General features: G+C 40.8%; 1 protein-coding gene across 6 annotated transcripts in view; it reads left to right on the top strand.

Annotated features, from left to right (window-relative positions):
- The window catches only part of RELN (reelin), a 736759-nt gene that overhangs the window by 475662 nt on the left and 240697 nt on the right, over positions 1-20400 (top strand). For all 6 annotated transcript variants that reach the window (XM_068276234.1, XM_068276231.1, XM_068276232.1 and 3 more), the window contains 4 exons: positions 42-108; positions 2386-2619; positions 5100-5261; positions 17372-17608. In XM_068276234.1, the coding sequence (XP_068132335.1) occupies positions 42-108; positions 2386-2619; positions 5100-5261; positions 17372-17608 (700 nt within the window). The remainder of the gene's footprint in view (positions 1-41; positions 109-2385; positions 2620-5099; positions 5262-17371; positions 17609-20400) is intronic.

The raw sequence follows: 20400 nt of genomic DNA, 5'->3' as shown, positions 1-20400 counted from the left end.
CATCCACAAATCAAGTGACTGAAATTAATTCTTTATTACAGTTTACATCGGCCCATCCTGCCTGAAATTCTGCTCTGGCCGGGGACAATGCACAAGATCTGGCTGCAAGTAAGTGTCACATATATTATAGAAATACCTCAGCTAGAGATCCTCTTACAAGTTATTATCTCAGTGAATGATAAGCCTCCCATATGCCACTTTATGTGGAATGATGAGATTCCTTTCTATTGATTTTTCTAGTGTGTTCTTTATTGTCTAATCATTCTTGTCATTGCATATGCTTCAATCATATTTAAAGTATTAATATATTTATTAAATATTGGTAATGTGTGGCACTAATTATGAATTTCACTAAATGCTAGCTAAAAGCCGAGATGTAACTAGAAACCAGTGGGTTCCCCAACAATTGAATTTTATATTACTGTATAGTACTGTGTGCACTTGTTTACACATAACAGCCACTTAATCTTAGATCATAATTAGACTGTTTGTACCCAAAATAATATAGCTAAGCAGGAAGGTCCCGCAAATAATAAAATTAGGAAGCCAGCCCCCAAATAAATCAGCATCATTACACAGAGTGTACATGTACACAAATTATTATAAATAATCATGCATATCAACCAAAAACAAATAATCAGGCACCATAGCCCCTAAAATAACAGTTATTCGGCATGTCCCCCAAACAATGTAAAAATGACAATGTTTTCCATATCAATATGAAGTAGCATGTTCTCAAATAACATAACATTATTAGGTGCCATATTATGCAAATAAGTTTATGACCATTTCCCCAAAACAAGAAGCATTCTCTCCAAATATCAATATCAGGCAGCATGCCTATCAAATAGCATAATTATACCCTCTCCCCATAGCAATTCTATCTCGACAGCACAATAAGTCAGTATGTACCCAAAATAATATAAATAAGAGGGTATATCCCCCAAGTGAGAAAATTGAGCCTACTCACATCATCACTGTAATATGCAGAACTCCCATTCCCTTGGCCTCCATGATACAAATTACTTCAGGTGTGGTGATAGTTATGCCTATGGCTGAAATTATAATTCTTAAAATCTATGTGGCTTCCTGTGAATGTGAAGGGTTTAATTAGGCATTATAGCAAAATGAGAAAACATATATACCACACTAAAATGAGACATGTAGGTGGTACATAAAAAAAACATATTTGAAATAAAAAAAGTTGAAAAAATTACTTATAATCTTTCCATTATTACTGACAAAAATGGTCTTCCTGACGGACTTTTAGAGCCTTACATTTTCTTATCGGAGGGGTAAAAATCTGCTGTTTTACTGTGTCCAATAAGTCCCCGTGTGAGGCTGTGTAAGTCAAATGTTCCCATGGGGGCATAGAAGGTAGTGGGCAGCCTTTACACTAAGCTATGCTGCCCCTACTGCAGCGTAGCGCCTGCAGTTCCCTTACAGATACGTATGAGCTCACTGACATCCAGCTCCATGCCTTTACAAAATATGATGCATACTGCGCATGCCAGATTATTGGGCATGTCAGGCAAAACAGGAAAAAGGGCACCGAGGCACCTTGGAATAAAGGATGCGGCCATAGGCTCCCATTAAAGAAGCTGCAATTTGCGACAATAAGAGGAAGTTTGGGTCCAGGGAGGCGCCCAATAGAATAACAATATGCATAGCAGGAAGACTTGGTACCTGCTATTTTATCGTGCACATACTTGCGGCCAAATTTCCTCTCCTTGGTGCAAATCACGGCTCTGTGGCGGGGGGGATTACGTTTTAGGCACCAGGGGGGGTTAGGGGCCAATGCGATGTTTAAGGATTATGCAACACCTGTGGGGTTTAGGCATGGGTAGAGGGAGAGTTCAGTGTTAGGCATCGGTAGAGGGAGGGTTCTTTGTTAGGCAATGGTAGAGGGAGGGTTCTGTGTTAAGCATCGGTAGAGGGAGGGTTCTGTGTTAAGCATCGGTAGAGGAAGGGTTCTTTGTTAGGCAACGGTAGAAGGAGGGTTCTGTGCTAGGCATCAGTAAAGGGAGGTTTCTATGTGAGAGTAGGGTTAGTTTCAGTCATAGTAAAATATCGGTAAAGATTACCAATATTTTACTATTGGAATTCAGTAGTAGAATATCAGTAATGTTAACAATGATCTACTAGCGGCAGTCCCCTATGCACTTTTTTTATGGATGCATGTCAGGAGTCTCCAATGCGTACATTTTAAATAGTCTCAGGCACTGATTCATGGAAGAATTCCTCTAAATGGCATTTTCAGTAGAAACACACACGTGATATGTTGTTGGACATAGGAACAGCTAGCTGAGATTAGGAAATGTATATTGTATTGACGTCCAGATATATGTGTTTCAAATTGCTTTTTCATTTTTTTTTTACTTTTAGGTGTGAGCCTGGCTTTTCTGGTCCTGCCTGTGAAATGGCTTCACAAACCTATCCTGTTTTTATATCTGAAAGCTTCACTAGTGCCAGACTCTCCTCCTACCACAACTTCTACTCTATCCGTGGTGCTGAAGTCAGTTTTGGCTGTGGTGTGCTTGCAAGTGGCAAGGCTTTGATTTTTAACAAAGATGGGAGAAGGCAACTCATTACTACATTCCTGGATAGCTCACAGTCCAGGTCAGTTATTGTTCCAAGTATGCTTAGAAAATGTCAATTTGCTTTCTGAAAAGAAAATTATTTGCTGCAGGGAAGTAATATTACAAGCTGATGGATAGTATGATACAGCATGTGGCTGTTATACTTTAGAAAAAAATATGAAATATATACAATGCAATGCATAAAAAGATACAAAGTACTGACACATTTTAAGAAGTTCAAACTGTAAAAGCATACTACTGCAGATAGACTGGCCTACTTACAGTATTTCTTTAACACAACAGAATTTTCCAGATTTCTAAAAGTGCCAGGTAAAGTGACTGCCCCTTTTATGAAGAATCAACACTTTCCATTAAAGTGAAGTTATTTAATGGTACTTTGGTACAGATTACATTTAGAAAGCAATGATCAGCTGAACAACCTCAGTGATCGCCACATCATACTATTTTTTTTCTCAAACTGAAGAGTTCCAGAAGCTACAAGGGAAATAGCAGTGTTTGCTTTAAACACACTGCTCACCAGTTCACTGCAGATTGCCTCTTAAAGAAGGTGTGATTTGTGGCAAGATGTATGGTAATGGCTGGTGATCTATTATTACTCCATTCAAGGAAATAGCAGTTTGGATCACAGTATTGATCACCAGGGAACTCAAATTTCATTGGCCTTTGTAAATGTAAAGTAATAAAAGTAGTGTTCAGACTTTGAAAAGTGGAGAACAAAATAGTGGTGATCTGCATTTTGAGATCTCCATTATATACAAGTAGCCCCTTAATGTTGCTGGTTCTAAGTTTTCATAAAATTCTTCAATTACCCTGAAAGAGCGATGAAATGTCTACTGGAACACACATAAATGTCCATCTGAAGCTACCTTATCTTTTACTTTGCTATACCATGACATGGGTAAAATGAGAACCTTCACAGAAATATTACTAGTTTCATATAATTTATTATTACTGTATATCGTCAACTATAAGTTGAGGAATCTAGTCTGACTAGTGAAAGAAAAATGAAGAGGTTGGCTTATACACGTTAGCCGGCTGCAGTGAAGAGGAAAGTCCCCAGTGCTGAAGAAGGTAAATATGCACTGCTGCACTCCTCTGCTATTCACATAGGGGAAGAGGGGGTATTTGGATGGGGAGAGGAAAGATCATGCTTACTGGGGGGGGGGGGGGGGTAGATATTGGCTGCACTGTTTACTAAGGGCAGTAAGTGGGAACAGATACTGGATGCTCTGCTTACTACCTTGGAGAGGGGGGGGGGGGGGGGGGTAAAAGATACTTGAATGCACTGCTTACTAAGGGCTCATACACTCGTACCAAAAATCTGTCCACCTATCCTCCAAACTTGTCTGTTGGAAGATAAGTTGGGCGTGTGTACGGCTGGCAAACAACCAGATGACCAATTGATAACAGGTTTTTTGCCAGATCCAACCAGTAAATCAATGTGCCCAACTATCATGCAGGTTGGAACATGTGTTCAAGTCTTTTGAACAACGTTGTTGTTTTTGAATGTGGAAATTTTGTGCAGATTGACATTTAGCTTGCATGCTTTGTATTTAAGTGAGTTGGTTGTTTAGTTGGTTGACATGTGTGTATCTACTTGTCAGGTAAACAACTTGTTGGGTGCTTGGTCATGTTGTGCGGTTGGTTGTGCATTAAGTTGGACATGTGTATGGGCCTTAAGAGGGGTAGGGAATGGCTAATTGCTGCAGTTGGGGATAAGGAGGTATAATTGCAGCTTAAGAGTTTCACATATTGGGGTTAACTTATACACTTTATTACTAATATTAATATTCAATTTTCTGCCACATTTATTTTATTAGGACTGTGTTGAGAGGAAGGTCACAGAGGCACTAGCCCTCTGGTGCATTTGCAGGAGAGGGTTGACAAGGTGCAGAGGTCAGTCAACCATCGGTCACTCACCTTCTATGCAAACCAAAGTGACATGCTGCTGCTTGCCTTCCAGCACAGCTTCCTTGCACAGAACTACTGTGTACAGCTATTATTGTACCCCTTAATGAGCTGACCGCATCCTGGTCTTCCAATTCTATCCTTCCTCCCCCATGCTACAAAATCTTGTTAGCTTATACAGAATAGAGACTTGAGAGAGCTAAGAAAGGAGCTATCAAAGAGTAGTGGAATTCAATAATCAGTAGCAGCTGATTCATCATCAGTAAAGAGTCAAGCAGGCTGATTGTTGATAGGCTGCTCAGGGATAGTGCACTTTACATAATGCTATTTACAATATTAAGAGCTATATTTATATTAATATTAATTACATTTTTAAAAATACCTTAACTTATCAAACTTTGAATTATTAAATGTTAACTGGTATGTTTATCCCAGCATATATTACTGAATCCTTGAAAAAAGAATGTGCTTGACATTATACTCAATGCAAAATCCATTTTAGTTTAATTTTATCACTTTAAGATTGTATAAAGCAAATATACCGTGTCATTTGTCCATTTTCAGATTAAAATATGTACATTTTATCCATAGATTTCTGCAGTTTACATTACGGATTGGAAGTAAATCTGTGCTAAGCACATGCAAAGCCCCCGACAAGCCAGGAGAAGGTGTTTTACTCCACTATTCCCATGACAATGGCATTACATGGAAACTGATGGAGCATTATTCTTATCTTAACTATCACGAGCCAAGGTATGTGAAGTGCATTTGTGTCTAAAGTGATGTATGCTATGGGTGCAGGAGTCTGCTATTTACTGCCAAGGCGCTTGATAGTAGGGAAGGGGAAGCCTTCAATTACTAGCCTCATCTCACTCCTATGAATGTTGCTGGTGCTACATTGCAGACCTGAAATGTGCAATAGAAGGAAATAACTGATAAAATTGTTACAGATGAAAAGTAGTTTCATAAATGAAAGTGAACTACCAGCACCTGCTAAAACGATCGGCCATACTCGGAAAGTATTTTCACACTTTTAACTGATATCTAACAAGAATCCTTAGCAAGAAAATGAGAAAAGGGAGTACCTACCTGCGTAATCTATTGTACAATGAAAAATATATAATCTCTTCAAGTTTATATGTTGCCAGTAAGCTGATTTTGCAATTGATACATTGATTACAATAGCCTTTACATAGATTATTAGCTGGATTAAAGAGAACCCGAGGTGGGCCAGATGGGGGGCAGATGGGACACAGAGGCATGTTCTCTGTCTGATGACATGCCTCTATGTCCCCACACTGCCGGTTTCTGCCCCCCCCCACTGCCGCGCTATAGCCCCCCGAGATTAGCGACAAGATTTGTCGCTATCGTGGAGGTAAACATTTGGGAGAGGGATTCCCTGTTTAAAACGCCCACCAGGGGCATTCCTGCAGGGTTTCCAGAGCTGCCATTGGGCAGCTCTCTCTCCCTCTCCGTGCCCCCTGCCGCTCCCCCGCCTCCCTGGATGCTATGAGAGACACACACAGTCCCTCAGTGCAGCCTTATGACCCAGAGCTCACGGAAAGTGAGAGTGGGCCATTGCGGCCCACAGGAGCGGGGAGGGGAGTGGTGATTTTTGCTGCTACCTGATCCGCTCAGCCACACGGGTCAGGTAGCCTACCTTTTTATTTAATTTTTTGGAGCCCACCTCAGGCTCTCTTTAAAGAAACGAAGAGAGATACTCAGGCAACCTTAAAACAAAATGTTATGAAGAAACCCTGAACCCACCCCAGTCCCTTCTGGTCATCTCTAGGCTACCAGTGGTACTATTAAAAAGCAAAATCCTCATGAAAACCTTTTATCTGTCATTTGGCCTCAGTGTCGCTATCACTTAATTTTTACACTATAAAAATATAGCTACAGCAATGATGCCGAATACCATTTATGTCTTTGACATAAAATGCGACTACACCAAACACAGAAAATCGCTTATATCAGTTCAAAATACCATGATCTTAGTGTTTCTGTGAAAATGCGGCTACAACAATGACGTCAAATACCGTTTATACCTTTGACATAAAAGGTACAACAATCATGGAAAATCAGTTATATCATTTCAAAATAATGACCACATAGATCTTGCTGAATAGTGTTTATATGAAAATGCTGCTACAACAGTGTTGCAAAATACCGTTTATATATTGGACATACAATGCTGCTACAATGGTTGCGGCAAATTCCAGGGTTAAGATTAGGCACCACCGTGGAGGGGGGTTAGAATTAGGCACCACCATGAGGAAGTTGAGGTTAGGCACCACCATGGAGGGTTAAGGTTAGGCACCACCATGGGCGGTAGGGGTTAAGATTAGGCACCACCATGGGGAAGTTGAGGTTAGGCACCACCATGGGGTTAAAGTTAGGCACCAGCATGTGGTGTTAAAGGGACACTTAAGTCAAACAAAAAAAATGAGTTTTACTCACCTGGGGCTTCCAATAGCCCCCTGCAGCTGTCCGGTGCCCTCGCCGTCTCCCTCCGATCATCCTGGCCCCGCCGGCAGCCACTTCCTGTTTCGGTGACAGGAGCTGACAGGCTGGGGACGAGAGTGATTCTTCGCGTTCCTGGCCACAATAGTGCCATCTATCCCGCTATAGTATATATCATATACCATATAGCAGCATAGAGGGTGCTATTGTGGCCAGGAACGTGAAGAATCACTCGCGTCCCCAGCCTGTCAGCTCCTGTCACCGAAACAGGAAGTGGCTGCCGGCGGGGCCAGGAGGATCGGAGGGAGACGGCGAGGGCACCGGACAGCTGCAGGGGGCTATTGGAAGCCCTAGGTGAGTAAAACTCATTTTTTTTATTTGACTTAAGTGTCCCTTTAAAGAGAAACTCTGACCACGAATTGAACTTTATCCCAATCAGTAGCTGATACCCCCTTTTACATGAGAAATCTATTCCTTTTCACAAACAGACCATCAGGGGGCGCTGTATGACTGATAGTGTGGTGAGACCCCTTCCACAAGAAACTCTGAAGACCGTGGTACTCCTGTCAGTTTCCTGTCTGTGAACCTTGTTGCATTGTGGGAAATAGCTGTTTACAGCTGTTTCCAACTGCCAAAGAACATGCAGCAGCTACATCACCTGCCAACAGAAAATATGCCACCATGTAATAAATGTCAGAATGTAAATCAGGGATTTAAAAGATTTTGCAATGGGCAAACATTGACTAAATCATTTATACATACAGTAATTATTGTAAAAATGAAGCACTTTTTTATTACATTCTTTTCACTGGAGTTCCTCTTTAAAGTTAGGCACCACTATGGGTCGAGGGAGGGGGGGTTTAAGGTCAGGCGCCACCTTGGGCGGTATGGGTTAAGGTTAGACACCACCATTGTGAGTTAGGAATAAGCACTACCTTGGGGGGTTAAGGTTAGGCACTACCATGGGGGAAGGGGGTTAATGTTAAGTGCCATATCACTTTTCTTGCTTTTTTTCTGAAGCCCTATCACTTTTCTCTTCTATATTCAGCACCCTATCAATGTTTCTCGGCTATATCTGGTGCCCTTTAATAACCAAAATAACGTTTATCAACTACATCTGGCGCCATTTTTTCCAGGTGCCTTTTTCAAACGAATGCAGCCTCAGTTATCAGATTTCCAGTGACTGTCTCTTTGATACAGATAACAAAAAAAATCAAAACGGTACCAGAAAATTCATAGATGCACAGTCGGCATATTTTTGGTTAGCGATCCTGTTTGAAAATGTAAATTTGAGCTATAGTTCCATAGTGAAGTGATAGATTACACCATTTATCTGGGTATGCATATGCAAAAACATTTGTGGCAATTTTTTAAAGTTTTTCAAAATATTCCTTCAAGCATGTGTTTTCATTGAAATGCTACATGGTGAAGTAGGTAGCATCGTGCTGAGCATAAGAAGCATGTGTTAGAGTCTCTAGAATTCTGCACAATCCTGCTAAATCCTTGCATCAGCTGACGGTTAGTCTATTTTCATTGCTTCTCCATACCTTGTATCACTGTCTCATTATTCTATTCTATCTGATTGTGAATTTTAATCCCACAAGAACAACGACACCTCCATGGGGGAAAACGATTGAATGATATCATGTAAACTAATCTAAATTCTAATTCCTTTCAGATTAATTAATTAACTATTTTAGGACCTTGATGATTGAAATCTACGCCCTGTTTTGATGGCTACCTGGCTGCCACAGCGTAGATTTCAATCCATGACGCCGCGCGTTCTCGCCACTTTCATTGCTCCCAATGATCTCGCTGCTTTCTCCCCACCCCAGCTCACTCGCTCTGCCGTCTCTATAGCGGCAGAGCCCTGTGAGTGGATCAGGAGCTGATTTCATTGGCTCCTGACCCTGTCTATCAATGTAAGCAGCTTCCATTGGCTTACATTGATAGGCAGGGTCAAGAGCCACCTGACCTGACCGGCTCACAGGAACTATGCTGTCATAGAGATGGCAGAGTGGGTGGCCCAGGTTCCTGACGTGCGGCGGTGACGGCGATTGCGGCTGGTATGTGCAGCGATTCATCGGTATTCATCGCTATTCCGCTGTTTCTTGTAACAGCGGCCTCTGGTCCTTAAGGAGGCAGAGACTGCTGGTACTTAAGTGGTTAAACTGTTACATTCAAACAATGAGCTTAGTTAGGTCGGAAGAAGCAAACATTTGTATCTATCCTAAAAGCAAGCATTTTCTATGAAGTTATTATTATTAATGATATATACTGTATATAGTGCCTCCATTATTCTGGCTTTTATACAAAGTAAGATATAATCACGGGAGCTTAATGCAGTGGTGGAATATTACGGTACATAAATGTGACAGTAATGACTGTATAGTGCAATTGCAAGAAATAACAGGGAAGATAACCTTGCCCTTATGAGTTTAGAATATAAATGGATGGTGGAAAATACAGGAATTATGGACATGAGTCAGCAGTATATTAGGTCATTGGTGGAGTTTTACCAAGACAAGTGCAAGGAAGAGTGAAGCAGAAGTCGAGCAGATGCCAAAGTCCGGGACTCTGCTTTGCCGCTCTGAGCGGTTGCTCCACTTTTGCAACAGTTTAGCTTCTATTTTACGCGCAATGGTTTTGATAAATCTTCGGCACTGTGTGCGTTCCTGTGTCAGATTCTGCAGGAAGCAGAGATTAGTCAGTGGCTGAATAGATTACTCAAGGTTAAATGATGTGCATGCCTGAAAAATGGTGAGTTTTAAGGGTGTTCTTGAAGATTTCAAGGGCTGGAGAGTGATAAATGTGCCACCGATGTTTAGATGTTCTGCAAATGAATTGGCAGGATAGAAATTGTCTTGTCTGTTAATCCAGTATACATAGACCTGGCATGTGAGCTGCTGAACACTCAAAAAAGTGTTGAGCAAGTCTTGCAATATCATTTTTGAAAAAACTGATGAGTCTGCTTGGGATTTATGTCCCATAATGTAGAACACTAAGGGGATTCATTATGCACCACTCTCGGCTGAACATCCATATATTTCCCATAATGAAAAGCAGTGAGACATGTATTATGCATCATTTGGATCACACGTCTGTGTGTTGTTTGCTGTGCTTGGTATTACAAAGCGCTATGGCCTTATTCATAAATCTGCCATCAATATGATGAAATTCCTAGACTGGAAGTCTGACATTTAATACTATAAGCTCACAAGCAAGCAGTTATTTGTGGACATCATAACAATAATTAAAGAGTATCTCTTTCACTTGAATGTTCTTTTCTGTTAATATTGCAATACAGTGTAGTGGATGGAGCATTAAATTATTGACTTTTCTTGTATAATAGATAACCTGTTTTTTTCATAATGAGAATGGCAGGAATGAAACACTTGGAGATCATAAATACATAAGTACTTGTTTATCATCAAATGATACTGTCATACTGTCATCAATGTTTGGATAAAACATTTCACACTTAATATTAACAATAGCCTGGCCTGCTAATGCATATTTAAATAATAACTAATTACACTTTACTCCTTATGTCTAAATCACTGTGCTGCCTTTACATTCAGCATTCTTTTTTTAATTTTATACTTATGACCAGAGCAAGGACAGTGAAGGATATTCTCTTGAATAGCCACGCAAACACACATTTTACAGATACAGACATGTAAAGGGTATAGTAGATAGACAGATAGACAGACAGACAGACAGACAGACAGACAGACAGACAGACAGACAGACAGACAGACAGACAGACAGACAGACAGATAGATAGATAGATAGATAGATAGATAGATAGATAGATAGATAGATAGATAGATAGGTAGATAGATATTCAATAACTATCAGCCACAGCATTAAAAAACAATTGCAGGTGAAGTGTATAGCACTGATTATCTCTTTATAACGGCACCACTCAATGGGTGTGTTATATTAGGCAGCAAGTAGGCAGTCAGTGGAAGAAAGTTGCTAAGTATAAAGATCTGAAGAATTTAAATTATGGCCTCAATTCACAAAGCATTGCCACGTTCAGTAAGTCAAAAAACAATTGATTTTATCAAACAGTTTGGGGAATGTTAATTCACAAATGCTGTTACTGCATGAAAAACTAAAATTACCAACTTGTGAGATAAAAACCTAATTAATGTCAATTCACAAAGAATAGTGCATGCAGTAATCAAGTGCGATCTTTGGTATTTTACCTCCAGTTTGATTGTGACGGTAAGATCACAATCAGCCATTTTTGAGGTTATTAAAAGGAGGAAAGTTAGTAAAAAAAAAAACATATTTCACGTGTGTTGTATAACCTGAATTTACAATATTTTTGTGTAGTAAATAAGAGTGGTAAATGGATACTAATGGTTTTTAGCTGATACAAATTGTATATTAATGTTGTATCATTTGGACTTGCACCTAACATGTCAATAGAATAAAAACAAAAATGTATCACTTCTGGCTTCCATTTTCCATGCATTGCAATAATCCTGCAAATACCAAATTAAATATTGCATGAATCTTCAAAATACCAAAGGAAATACTGCATTAAGTATTAATCTTTGTCAATTGTCATACAGTTTTTTGATACGTTACCTAACTATCAGGTCTCTAACACTGCTGGCATCTTGAGATATGATTCACAAAACGCAGCACAAGAAAATGATCAAAGAAATCGCAGGGCCTCTTTTTAATGGCTCTGTTGAAATTGGAACAGATTTCTGGAGACGGTAATGCTGGCCATGAGAGAAAGCAGTCATAGCACACAGTGCATCTCAGCTTGCTGCTTATGTAGCTATGTAAACACGAACCAGAGTGCCAGTGCTGACCCCTGTCCATTGTCAAAAGGACATACAGTGGGTGCTTGTGCATCAGAAATGGACCATGTTAAACTGGATCAAGAGCCAGCAGGGCCTTAGGCAGGGCTTAAACAATAATATAGTAGTTTTAGGAGTAATATTTTAACTACCTGAAGACCGCTCCATGCCCATGGGCGTGGCCGCGGCGGCAGCCCCAGGACCGCCTAAAGCCGATTGGCGTCAAGTCCTGGGGCTGCATTTTGCAGGAGATCGCGTGCAGGCTGCGCGCACATCTCCTGCTATTCCTGCTCGGGAGACTGTTAGACGGTGAATTCGCCATCTTTACTGTTGGTACAGCGCTGCGATCAGCAGCAGAGCTGTACTGGGGACAGTCCCCTGGGGGACAAGAGAGCGATCGGCTCTCATAGGCAGAAGCCTATGACAGCCGATCGCCGTGATTGGCCGGCTGGGGTGGAGGGAGGGGATAGAAAAATAAATAAATAAAAAAAACAGTCAAAAACAGTAGAAAAAAACAAACATAAATATTTATAAAAAAAAATTAACAACTTGGGGGCGATCAGACCCCACCAACAGAGAGCTCTGTTGGTGGGGGGAAAAGGGGGGAGCGAATCACTCGTGTGCTGTGTTGTGCGGCCCTGCAGCTTGCCCTTAAAGCTGCAGTGGCCATTTTAGAGAAAATGTCCCTGGTCTTTAGGGGGGTTTACCACTGTGGTCTTCAAGTGGTTAAGATATGGTGATGAGGTAAACTGAAGTCAGGAAAATCCCATTAAAAGGTGATGAGAAATGAGTTACTGTATGTTGCACTTAAATGTTTAGAGCATCAGCTCCCACTAAGTGCAGGACATAGGGAAAATTATTTCCTGCCATCTTGTTATATGATATTGTAGAAAATAAATGTTTATTTCACTGCTTTCTATATCTTATGATATGTATGTGACTTTCATTAATATAGTCTTTTTTGCAAATGTTCTCTTAGTTATTGGGTCTAATTATACTGTATATCATGGCATAACAAATACCTCTACTCATCACCTGCTGTTGGGTTTGGACCAAAGCACGCCAATGAATAATTTACTGAATGTGCATAAGGATGACATTGATTCAGCAATGTGGTGTGTTCGCTCTACTCCCATATGCAGTAATTGCTGCAGGAGATTAGATATTATTCTTAATTTCCTTGGCCGTTTGTCAAGTGCCCGTTTGTTGTCATGGCTGCCACAGCAAATCAAATGACCTTGCATGCCGCACTGTGCCCTTAGGAATAGGTTAGGGTCTGATTTCCATACAATGAAAGCAAATGTTTATACACTTCAGGAGTCGATAATCTCTTCTTGAAACAGTTATAGGCATAGAAGAAAAGAAGTGGATATATATCCATTCCAAATACATAAACGGTGGTCTTAATGTACTTGCAACCACAAGCACAAATGCTGTATACTTCAATCATTCCTTTTTTAATCTGAACACGAAAATAAAAGTCTGGTTAGCCAGATTTCTGAAAATAATTTTGGCTTTGCAAGCTATTTTTTTTTCATATTTTGCATGTTCAAAAATAGAGCAAAAGGCAGGGTCGGTGCTTCCATAGAGGCAATAGGGGAAATTACCCCAGGGCTCAAGAGCCTGTAGGGGCCCCCAAGGTGTGTGTCCCCTCCCCTCCAAGTATGGTGACCCCATACATGCCAGCAGGGAACGAGGAAGAGAGGCGCCATGGGGAAGTCCAGAGTGTAGAGCATGGAGCTGCCTCTTCTGTCCTGTCTGGATTAGGTAAGACCCCAATGTGTGTGCACTCTGAATTTGCAAGGGAAAGGAATAATGGGGTCCCCAACAATGCTTTTGGGGACATATGATGGATGGGTGGTGGTGGGATGGGTTCTGGGAGTCAGTACGGGGTGGGGGACCCAAGTTACTTTTGCCCCGGGGCCCCATTGTAGTTAGAACCGGCCCTTGGAAAAGGACAACGCTTTGGAATCTATTTTCTAAAGTTGTGATAAAGGCAAATCACAATATTTTCATAAAATTAAGTGCCTTTAGTATACCATATTTCAGCTGTTTAAATGTTTATAAATGACTGCATGTATCAATAAGCCTCAATCTCTTACAAGCATTCAAACCTTATATGAGAGGTAGTAAATAAGTATCATAGGTCTAGTATAGTGCATACCGGGCACCTGGGGTTCGGCTATCATGTTGCCAAATCCCACATTGTCTGCAGAATGTCACTTTTTATTGGTTAGTGTTAGGTGTAGGCAGAGGGGGCTAGTGTTAGGCATAGGTAAAGGAGGATAAGTGTGAGGTATAGGTCTAGGGAAGGCAACGGTAGAATATTGGTAACAGAACCAATATTCTATTGGCGTAATCCGATGCCCAAATTACCCACTGCCTCTTTTAAATGCATGCACACAGCAAAGTCTCCGAACTACCAATGCCTGAATTCACTGCATAGATCTCAGACTCTTTCTGACAGTCAGAACTGAAGCCCCTTAGGCCTGTGTGGTCTCCCAACTGCCTTATTCACTGTACACCAACAGCTGCATCTCAATCTTCACTGTACACCAATGACTACATCTCCACAGATCCATCTGTAAAGGTTCTGAAGTTTGCAGATGATACAACACTAGTTTGTATCATACACAATGGGAACGAGTCTACTTATAGGCATGTAGTAAGACAGCTTTCTTCCTGGTGCCACAGCTTGGAATGTAAAGTTCTTTAGACTGTGGAGATGATAATAGATTTTAGAAGAACTAAGCCTCCCTCCCCTTCCCCACTCCAGCCATTTACCCTAATTATAAATGGATCTGCTGTGACCAAAGAACAATAATTAAAGTTGCATGATCTCTAACTACATAAAATGGGAAAGCAACAGTGTTGCCATCATGAAGAAAGTCCAAAAGAGGATGTACCACCTATGGCAGCTGAAAATGTTTGGCCCACCACAAAAAGTAATGGAACAGTTGTATTCTGCAATCAGCAAGTCCATCCACACATCATCAGTGACAGTCTGGTTCACCTCATTCTTATGAGAGAAGTTGAGACTGCAGCATATCTTCTGATTAGCTGAGAGAATCATTGGCTGCAGGCCTGCAGCTTACCTGCCACACAGCTGCTTTGGCCACATCTCTCCAGCGTTACATTTGCACAATTGTGCATGAAAACACTGCCGGGGCTCACGCTGACAGGTGATGTCACTGAAGAGGACACCTTCATGCCGTGTCTATATAGGCATTGCTCACAACTGTATAACTTAGCACAAAGCTCTTTTTACACACAAAGCACTGATACCACAGCTATACAGGAAGCATGCATGAGTCTTAATGACTCAGCTGCCCCCCGCAATGCCTGTAGAAAATGGATAAGAAGATCCCCTCTCCAGGCTATCAGCACAAGCTGAAGTGACGTCACCTGTCAGCGTGACAGGTGCTCATGCAGAGTCATATATAGAGTCATCAGATATACAGTATATGCTGTATGATATATAGATATGAAGGTGAAGAGAAATACATCCATTCACCATTCACAGGTGCAGCAAGGCCCTGTAACTGCTGTCTTTCACATTCTGAATGCTGTCTGACATGCATAGATGAAAAAACACCTTTCATTTATAAAAGCTGTGCCTGCAGACTGCTTACAGACAATTCTCTAGAAGATAATTGTACCCCTGACATAATTACTTGCAAAACAGCAAGAAGTAAGTTCCCTTACTTGCTTGGAATTGAGGCAGTACCTTTTACATACAATAGCATCTGTCTTCTGGGAACTTAGATTACATATCATTTTGCATATTTTTAATTGTAGCTATTATGATACACCAAGCCACTGTTATATTTTTTCAGTGTAAATGACACCCAGAGCTGGGACAAGGTCCTCCAGCACCCAAGGCTGAGACACCAAAGTGCGCCCCTCCACCCCTCCCACCACAGCGGTCACTCACTGATTGCTATTAGTCTAAGAGGGCCACAGGGCCCACAACCTCCCCAACACCTTAATATCTAGTTATCTGGCTTGCAGTCACTGCTATGTATCCACTTTTCTTATTTCTTTCTGCTTCATACACAATTAGGAATGACAGCTGAATGAATTGTGCGCCCCCTCCTACACTGCGCCCTGAGGCTGGAGCCTCTCCAGCCTATGCCTCGGCCTGGCCCTGATGACACCTATGACACCTACACTCCCACACACTACCCATAAGTACTTTTGTATACAGTATATGCTAACTGTATATACAGTATGTATGTATATATGCAGGGTCAAGTGAAATGAATTAAATCCTTACTTTATTAAATGACAGGTAGTACTGGAATGTTTTTAAAGACTTTCATATTCCTTCATATTTTTAAGCAGCATTTCCAGGGCCGGATTTACCTATAGGCACTGTAGGCATATACCTACAGGTGGCCCATGTATTAAAAGCGAGTCTTTGGCTATCCTAAAGTGCCCACCTTTCTCCCCCTCCCTCTGCAAAGTGCCATCAGACTGGTTACGAGAAGAGACAAACTGGCTCCTAACGATCCAGTGATGATCTTCAGCAGCGGCAGCAAGCCCAGCGGCGACTCCGTAGCTACAGCGGGTCTCTCTGCATGTGACCTGGCAGCTCATAATAGTGTGTGCGTCACATGACTCATCATGTGACTCACTGTGATAAGCCACCGGGTCACATGCAGAGAGACACGCTGTAGCCATGGAAACAGTGTTGGATGCTCTGTTGCTACTGAATGAAGATCATCGGTCAAATATTGTGAGCCGATGAGTCTCTTCTAGTAACTACTCCGCTGGCACTCTGCAGAGGGAGGCAGAGGGGGCACCTATAGCTGGCTAACCTATCCTGTGGCGCCTATAGCTGGCTAACCTATTCTGGGACACCCATTCCTGGCAAACCTATATTGGGACACCTATATCTGACTACCTATACTGGGGTGTCTATACTTGCCTACCTATTCTGGAGCACCTATGTCTGGCTGCCTATACTGGGGCACCTATAGCTGGCTACCTATACTGGGGGCACCTATATCTGGCAAACCTATACTGGGGCACCCATGTCTGACTACCTATACTGAGGGAACCTATAACTAGGTAACCTATACTGGGGCACCTATAGCTGGCACATCTGACTATGGGGAAAGGGGAAGGGAAGCACATCTAAATGTCTATGGGGGTGAGGGGTGTGGTCTTTGTTAAGGGGCAGGGCTTAGGGCATCAAAGCTTTTGTGCCTATAGGCACCTGAGCTGTAAATTTGGCCCTGAGGATTTCAAACTGAAAAAATCAAAATAAACATTTCCAAAAGATATTAATAATAATACTAATAAACTCTAAGCAGAAGCATCACCATCACTGTTTTATAAATATGTATCAGTACATAAATTCCAAGTTTTAATTTTGTTTTGAAAATAAATAATTCATTAAGATTTGAGAACAAGCAAACATCTGAAAATATGCCACACTAGGCAGACTGTTTCTGTTATAAAACCATGATAGTAGATGTATGGAAATACATACAGTAACATACACGTGCAATTTATGGTAAATGTTGAGCAAGGACATATGAAAAGATCTAATAAAGTGTTGTTCTTTTCCAGGATAATATCAGTGGAGCTGCCTGAGGAAGCCAAACATTTTGGAATACAGTTTAGATGGTGGCAGCCATACCATTCAGGACAAGGGGAAGATGTGTGGGCCATCGATGAGATCACCATGACGTCTGTTCTGTTCAATAGCATTAGCCTGGACTTCACCAACCTAGTTGATGTCACCCAGTCTCTTGGTTTTTACTTGGGAAATGTGCAACCATATTGTGGACATGACTGGACTCTGTGGTGAGATTTTTTTTTTACATAGTGATCAGTGCCTGTTTGTTTGCTAACATTAAATATTAATATGCAGACATCTATCCCTTACTTTTTTACAGTCGTGTGCCCATTTTCTTGGGCAAAGCCAAATCTTGTGTTCATTCTGCCTTCAACTTCCTTATCTGGGGCTTATTCCTATTTAGCAAATGATACTTTGACCCTGAAAGATAAAACCATCTTACTTTATTTGAATTAACAAAGAAATATAATTTTTATGGTCTGAATATTATTTTTTTGAGTCAGTATTTCTGTCTATGCAACTGATGAAATATTTGTGATACAGTAATATGTAGTCATTTTATGATATTTTTCTTTCAATACTATTTGATATCTGAGCTGGGCACAATCTTCCCATTATGGAGCCTGGAGGAATCTCGCTATCAAATAAAAATACACTGCTAGCCAGGACTAATTTTAAGTCTGTAAAGGATTATTTAAACATATTATTATCATGTAATTTAATATAAAAAGTTGGGCTTTTTTTTCTTGTTAAAAAAAGAAAAAGTTTTTGCATAGAATGCTCTCATACAATGTGGCATTGCTTTCCTCAACTTCTGTCAAAGGATGGAAATATAGCAATTTCTGACCTTGGTTTTCTCTTGGGATTATGTCAAGGACAAATCAGGTCTCCACTAAATTGCTGGTAGTTTAATGCTTATAAATTTCCTTCAACTGCCAGTCCATTTGGTTCTCATTTCTTTACCAAGTCTTTTTCATACAGTAGATATAGATTTATGTGCATAAAAAATATCCTCACTTGGGAACGTTGACAATTTCCTTTTCACAGAAATAACCAGTGGCTCTATAAATCACTTGGCATCATGTCATCTTTAAGTGCATAATTTCCACTTTAAATGGAACGACTATTAACTGTTCACTGAACATAACTTATTTTCACTATGTATTAAAAAAAAGATTTTTGGTGATACGCTTACGTTTGTTTGCTGGAAGGTTCAAAACAATTTCAGTCATTGTGCATTATTATTGTCTTGCTCTAAGTTATCTTTGAGGAGATTTTTTGCCTTTATTTGTCTTCAAGTGCCATTTTTCACACCCATATTTCTACATATTTATAGGTTTTCCGTGATGTGGTGAGAAATTCAGTTACAACATAAAATACCAAGTGGAATATAATGATCAGTGAAATGACACTGAGATGCCCTCTTTAGAAATCAGAATTATGTTCGAGTACAGCACAATTACTGTTCTGCAGATTTAGAGGCAGTACGAAATGTAGAGTATATGTACTGTGCAAATATGGCTGCCCCTCTAAAAACTGAAGGCTTTTGAACCATTAAATTGTCTGTGCAACCCAAAGTGATAAACCACCCAGTAGTTTCTACTACCAATGAGAGACGCTGCATGCTTGATTTCCTAGATCTTTATACCTATTAATAATAGAAGTTGTACACTGTTCAGCCATACTACCTTACTTGCAGTGTCTATTTAACCACTGCTGGACCACAAGTAGTATTAAAACGTCCAGATGGTCCTTCTTAATGGACCAATGGATGTTTTAAACCGTCTGCCGCAAAAAACGCTCATGCACCCACAAGTGCACACTCCCGCATGTGCACGTGCATCCGCACATGCACACATGTGTGCACACGCACATGCACTTCAAAGGGAACCTGAGACAAGAAGCGTCTCAGGTTCCATACTTACCTCCAGCTTCCTGAAGCACCCTTAAAGAGGAACTGAAGTAAAAATAATGTAATAAAAAGTGCTTTTTACAATATTATGTATAAATGATTTAGTCAGTGTTTGCCCATTGTAAAATCTTTCCTCTCCCTGATTTACATTATGACATTTATCACATGGTGAAATTTTTACTGCTGGCAGGTGATGTAGCTGCTGCTTACTTTTTTGGCAGTTGGAAACAGCTGTAAATAGCTATTTCCCACAATGCAACAAGGTTCACAGACAGCAAACTGCCAGGACCTGTGCCCGCAACATCCTGGAACAATCCCCAGTTTCCTGCTGTGGCTTAGTTTTAATTTTGCCAACAGAGCCAGTCGCTGGCCACTGCGCCTGCGCGGCCCTGGCCACTGCTCCTGGATGGCCCTGGCTGAGCGCATACTTGAACACACTCCCACAGGGGCGTCCTGCAAATGTACACTAGGAGAAAATCTTGTTCTGCGCATGCGCAGGATGTTTCCAGCTTCCATTCTAGTTTTCAGAATGGTAACATTTATGACATGTATCAAATGTTCTGTTACTCCAGGGCCTTTGATAAGAAAGAATGACATTATATTACATTTGGTAAAGAAAATGGCCTTTAGTGCTACTGGTAGTTAACAGTGTGCCGTGTGCCCAAAAAAACTGATTATGTATATAGGTTGTGATTTTAACCGTGAAAAGCAAAATAATAGAACTTGGGGTGTTCGAAAGCAGAGGCCTATGTCATTTGAATATTTTTTTTGGGGGGGAGGGGGGGGCAAGTAAGAAAAACTGTAAAAAAAAAATACCATTTTCAAAATGATGGTACAATTTCAGTAAAGTCACATTCACAGTGGGACGTGTCTGCGTTAAGAGAAGAGGTAACACACTGAAAGCAGTGAGTTACCACAATGCAACATTTTTAACATGACTTTAACATCGCACTGTGAATGGCAGATAGGATTAGCATTGCAGTGCGGTAAGCTGCGTTATAAGACTTTATAACACGCGACCATAACATCCCACTGTGAATGCGACCTAAAACCGCATAAGTACAAATGTTATAAAATATGTATATTTGAGTAGGCCTGGGTCTCTAG

Source organism: Hyperolius riggenbachi, chromosome 3 (assembly GCF_040937935.1).
Source record: "Hyperolius riggenbachi isolate aHypRig1 chromosome 3, aHypRig1.pri, whole genome shotgun sequence".
NCBI lineage: Eukaryota > Metazoa > Chordata > Amphibia > Anura > Hyperoliidae > Hyperolius > Hyperolius riggenbachi.
This window is presented reverse-complemented; position numbering and strand designations above follow the sequence as displayed.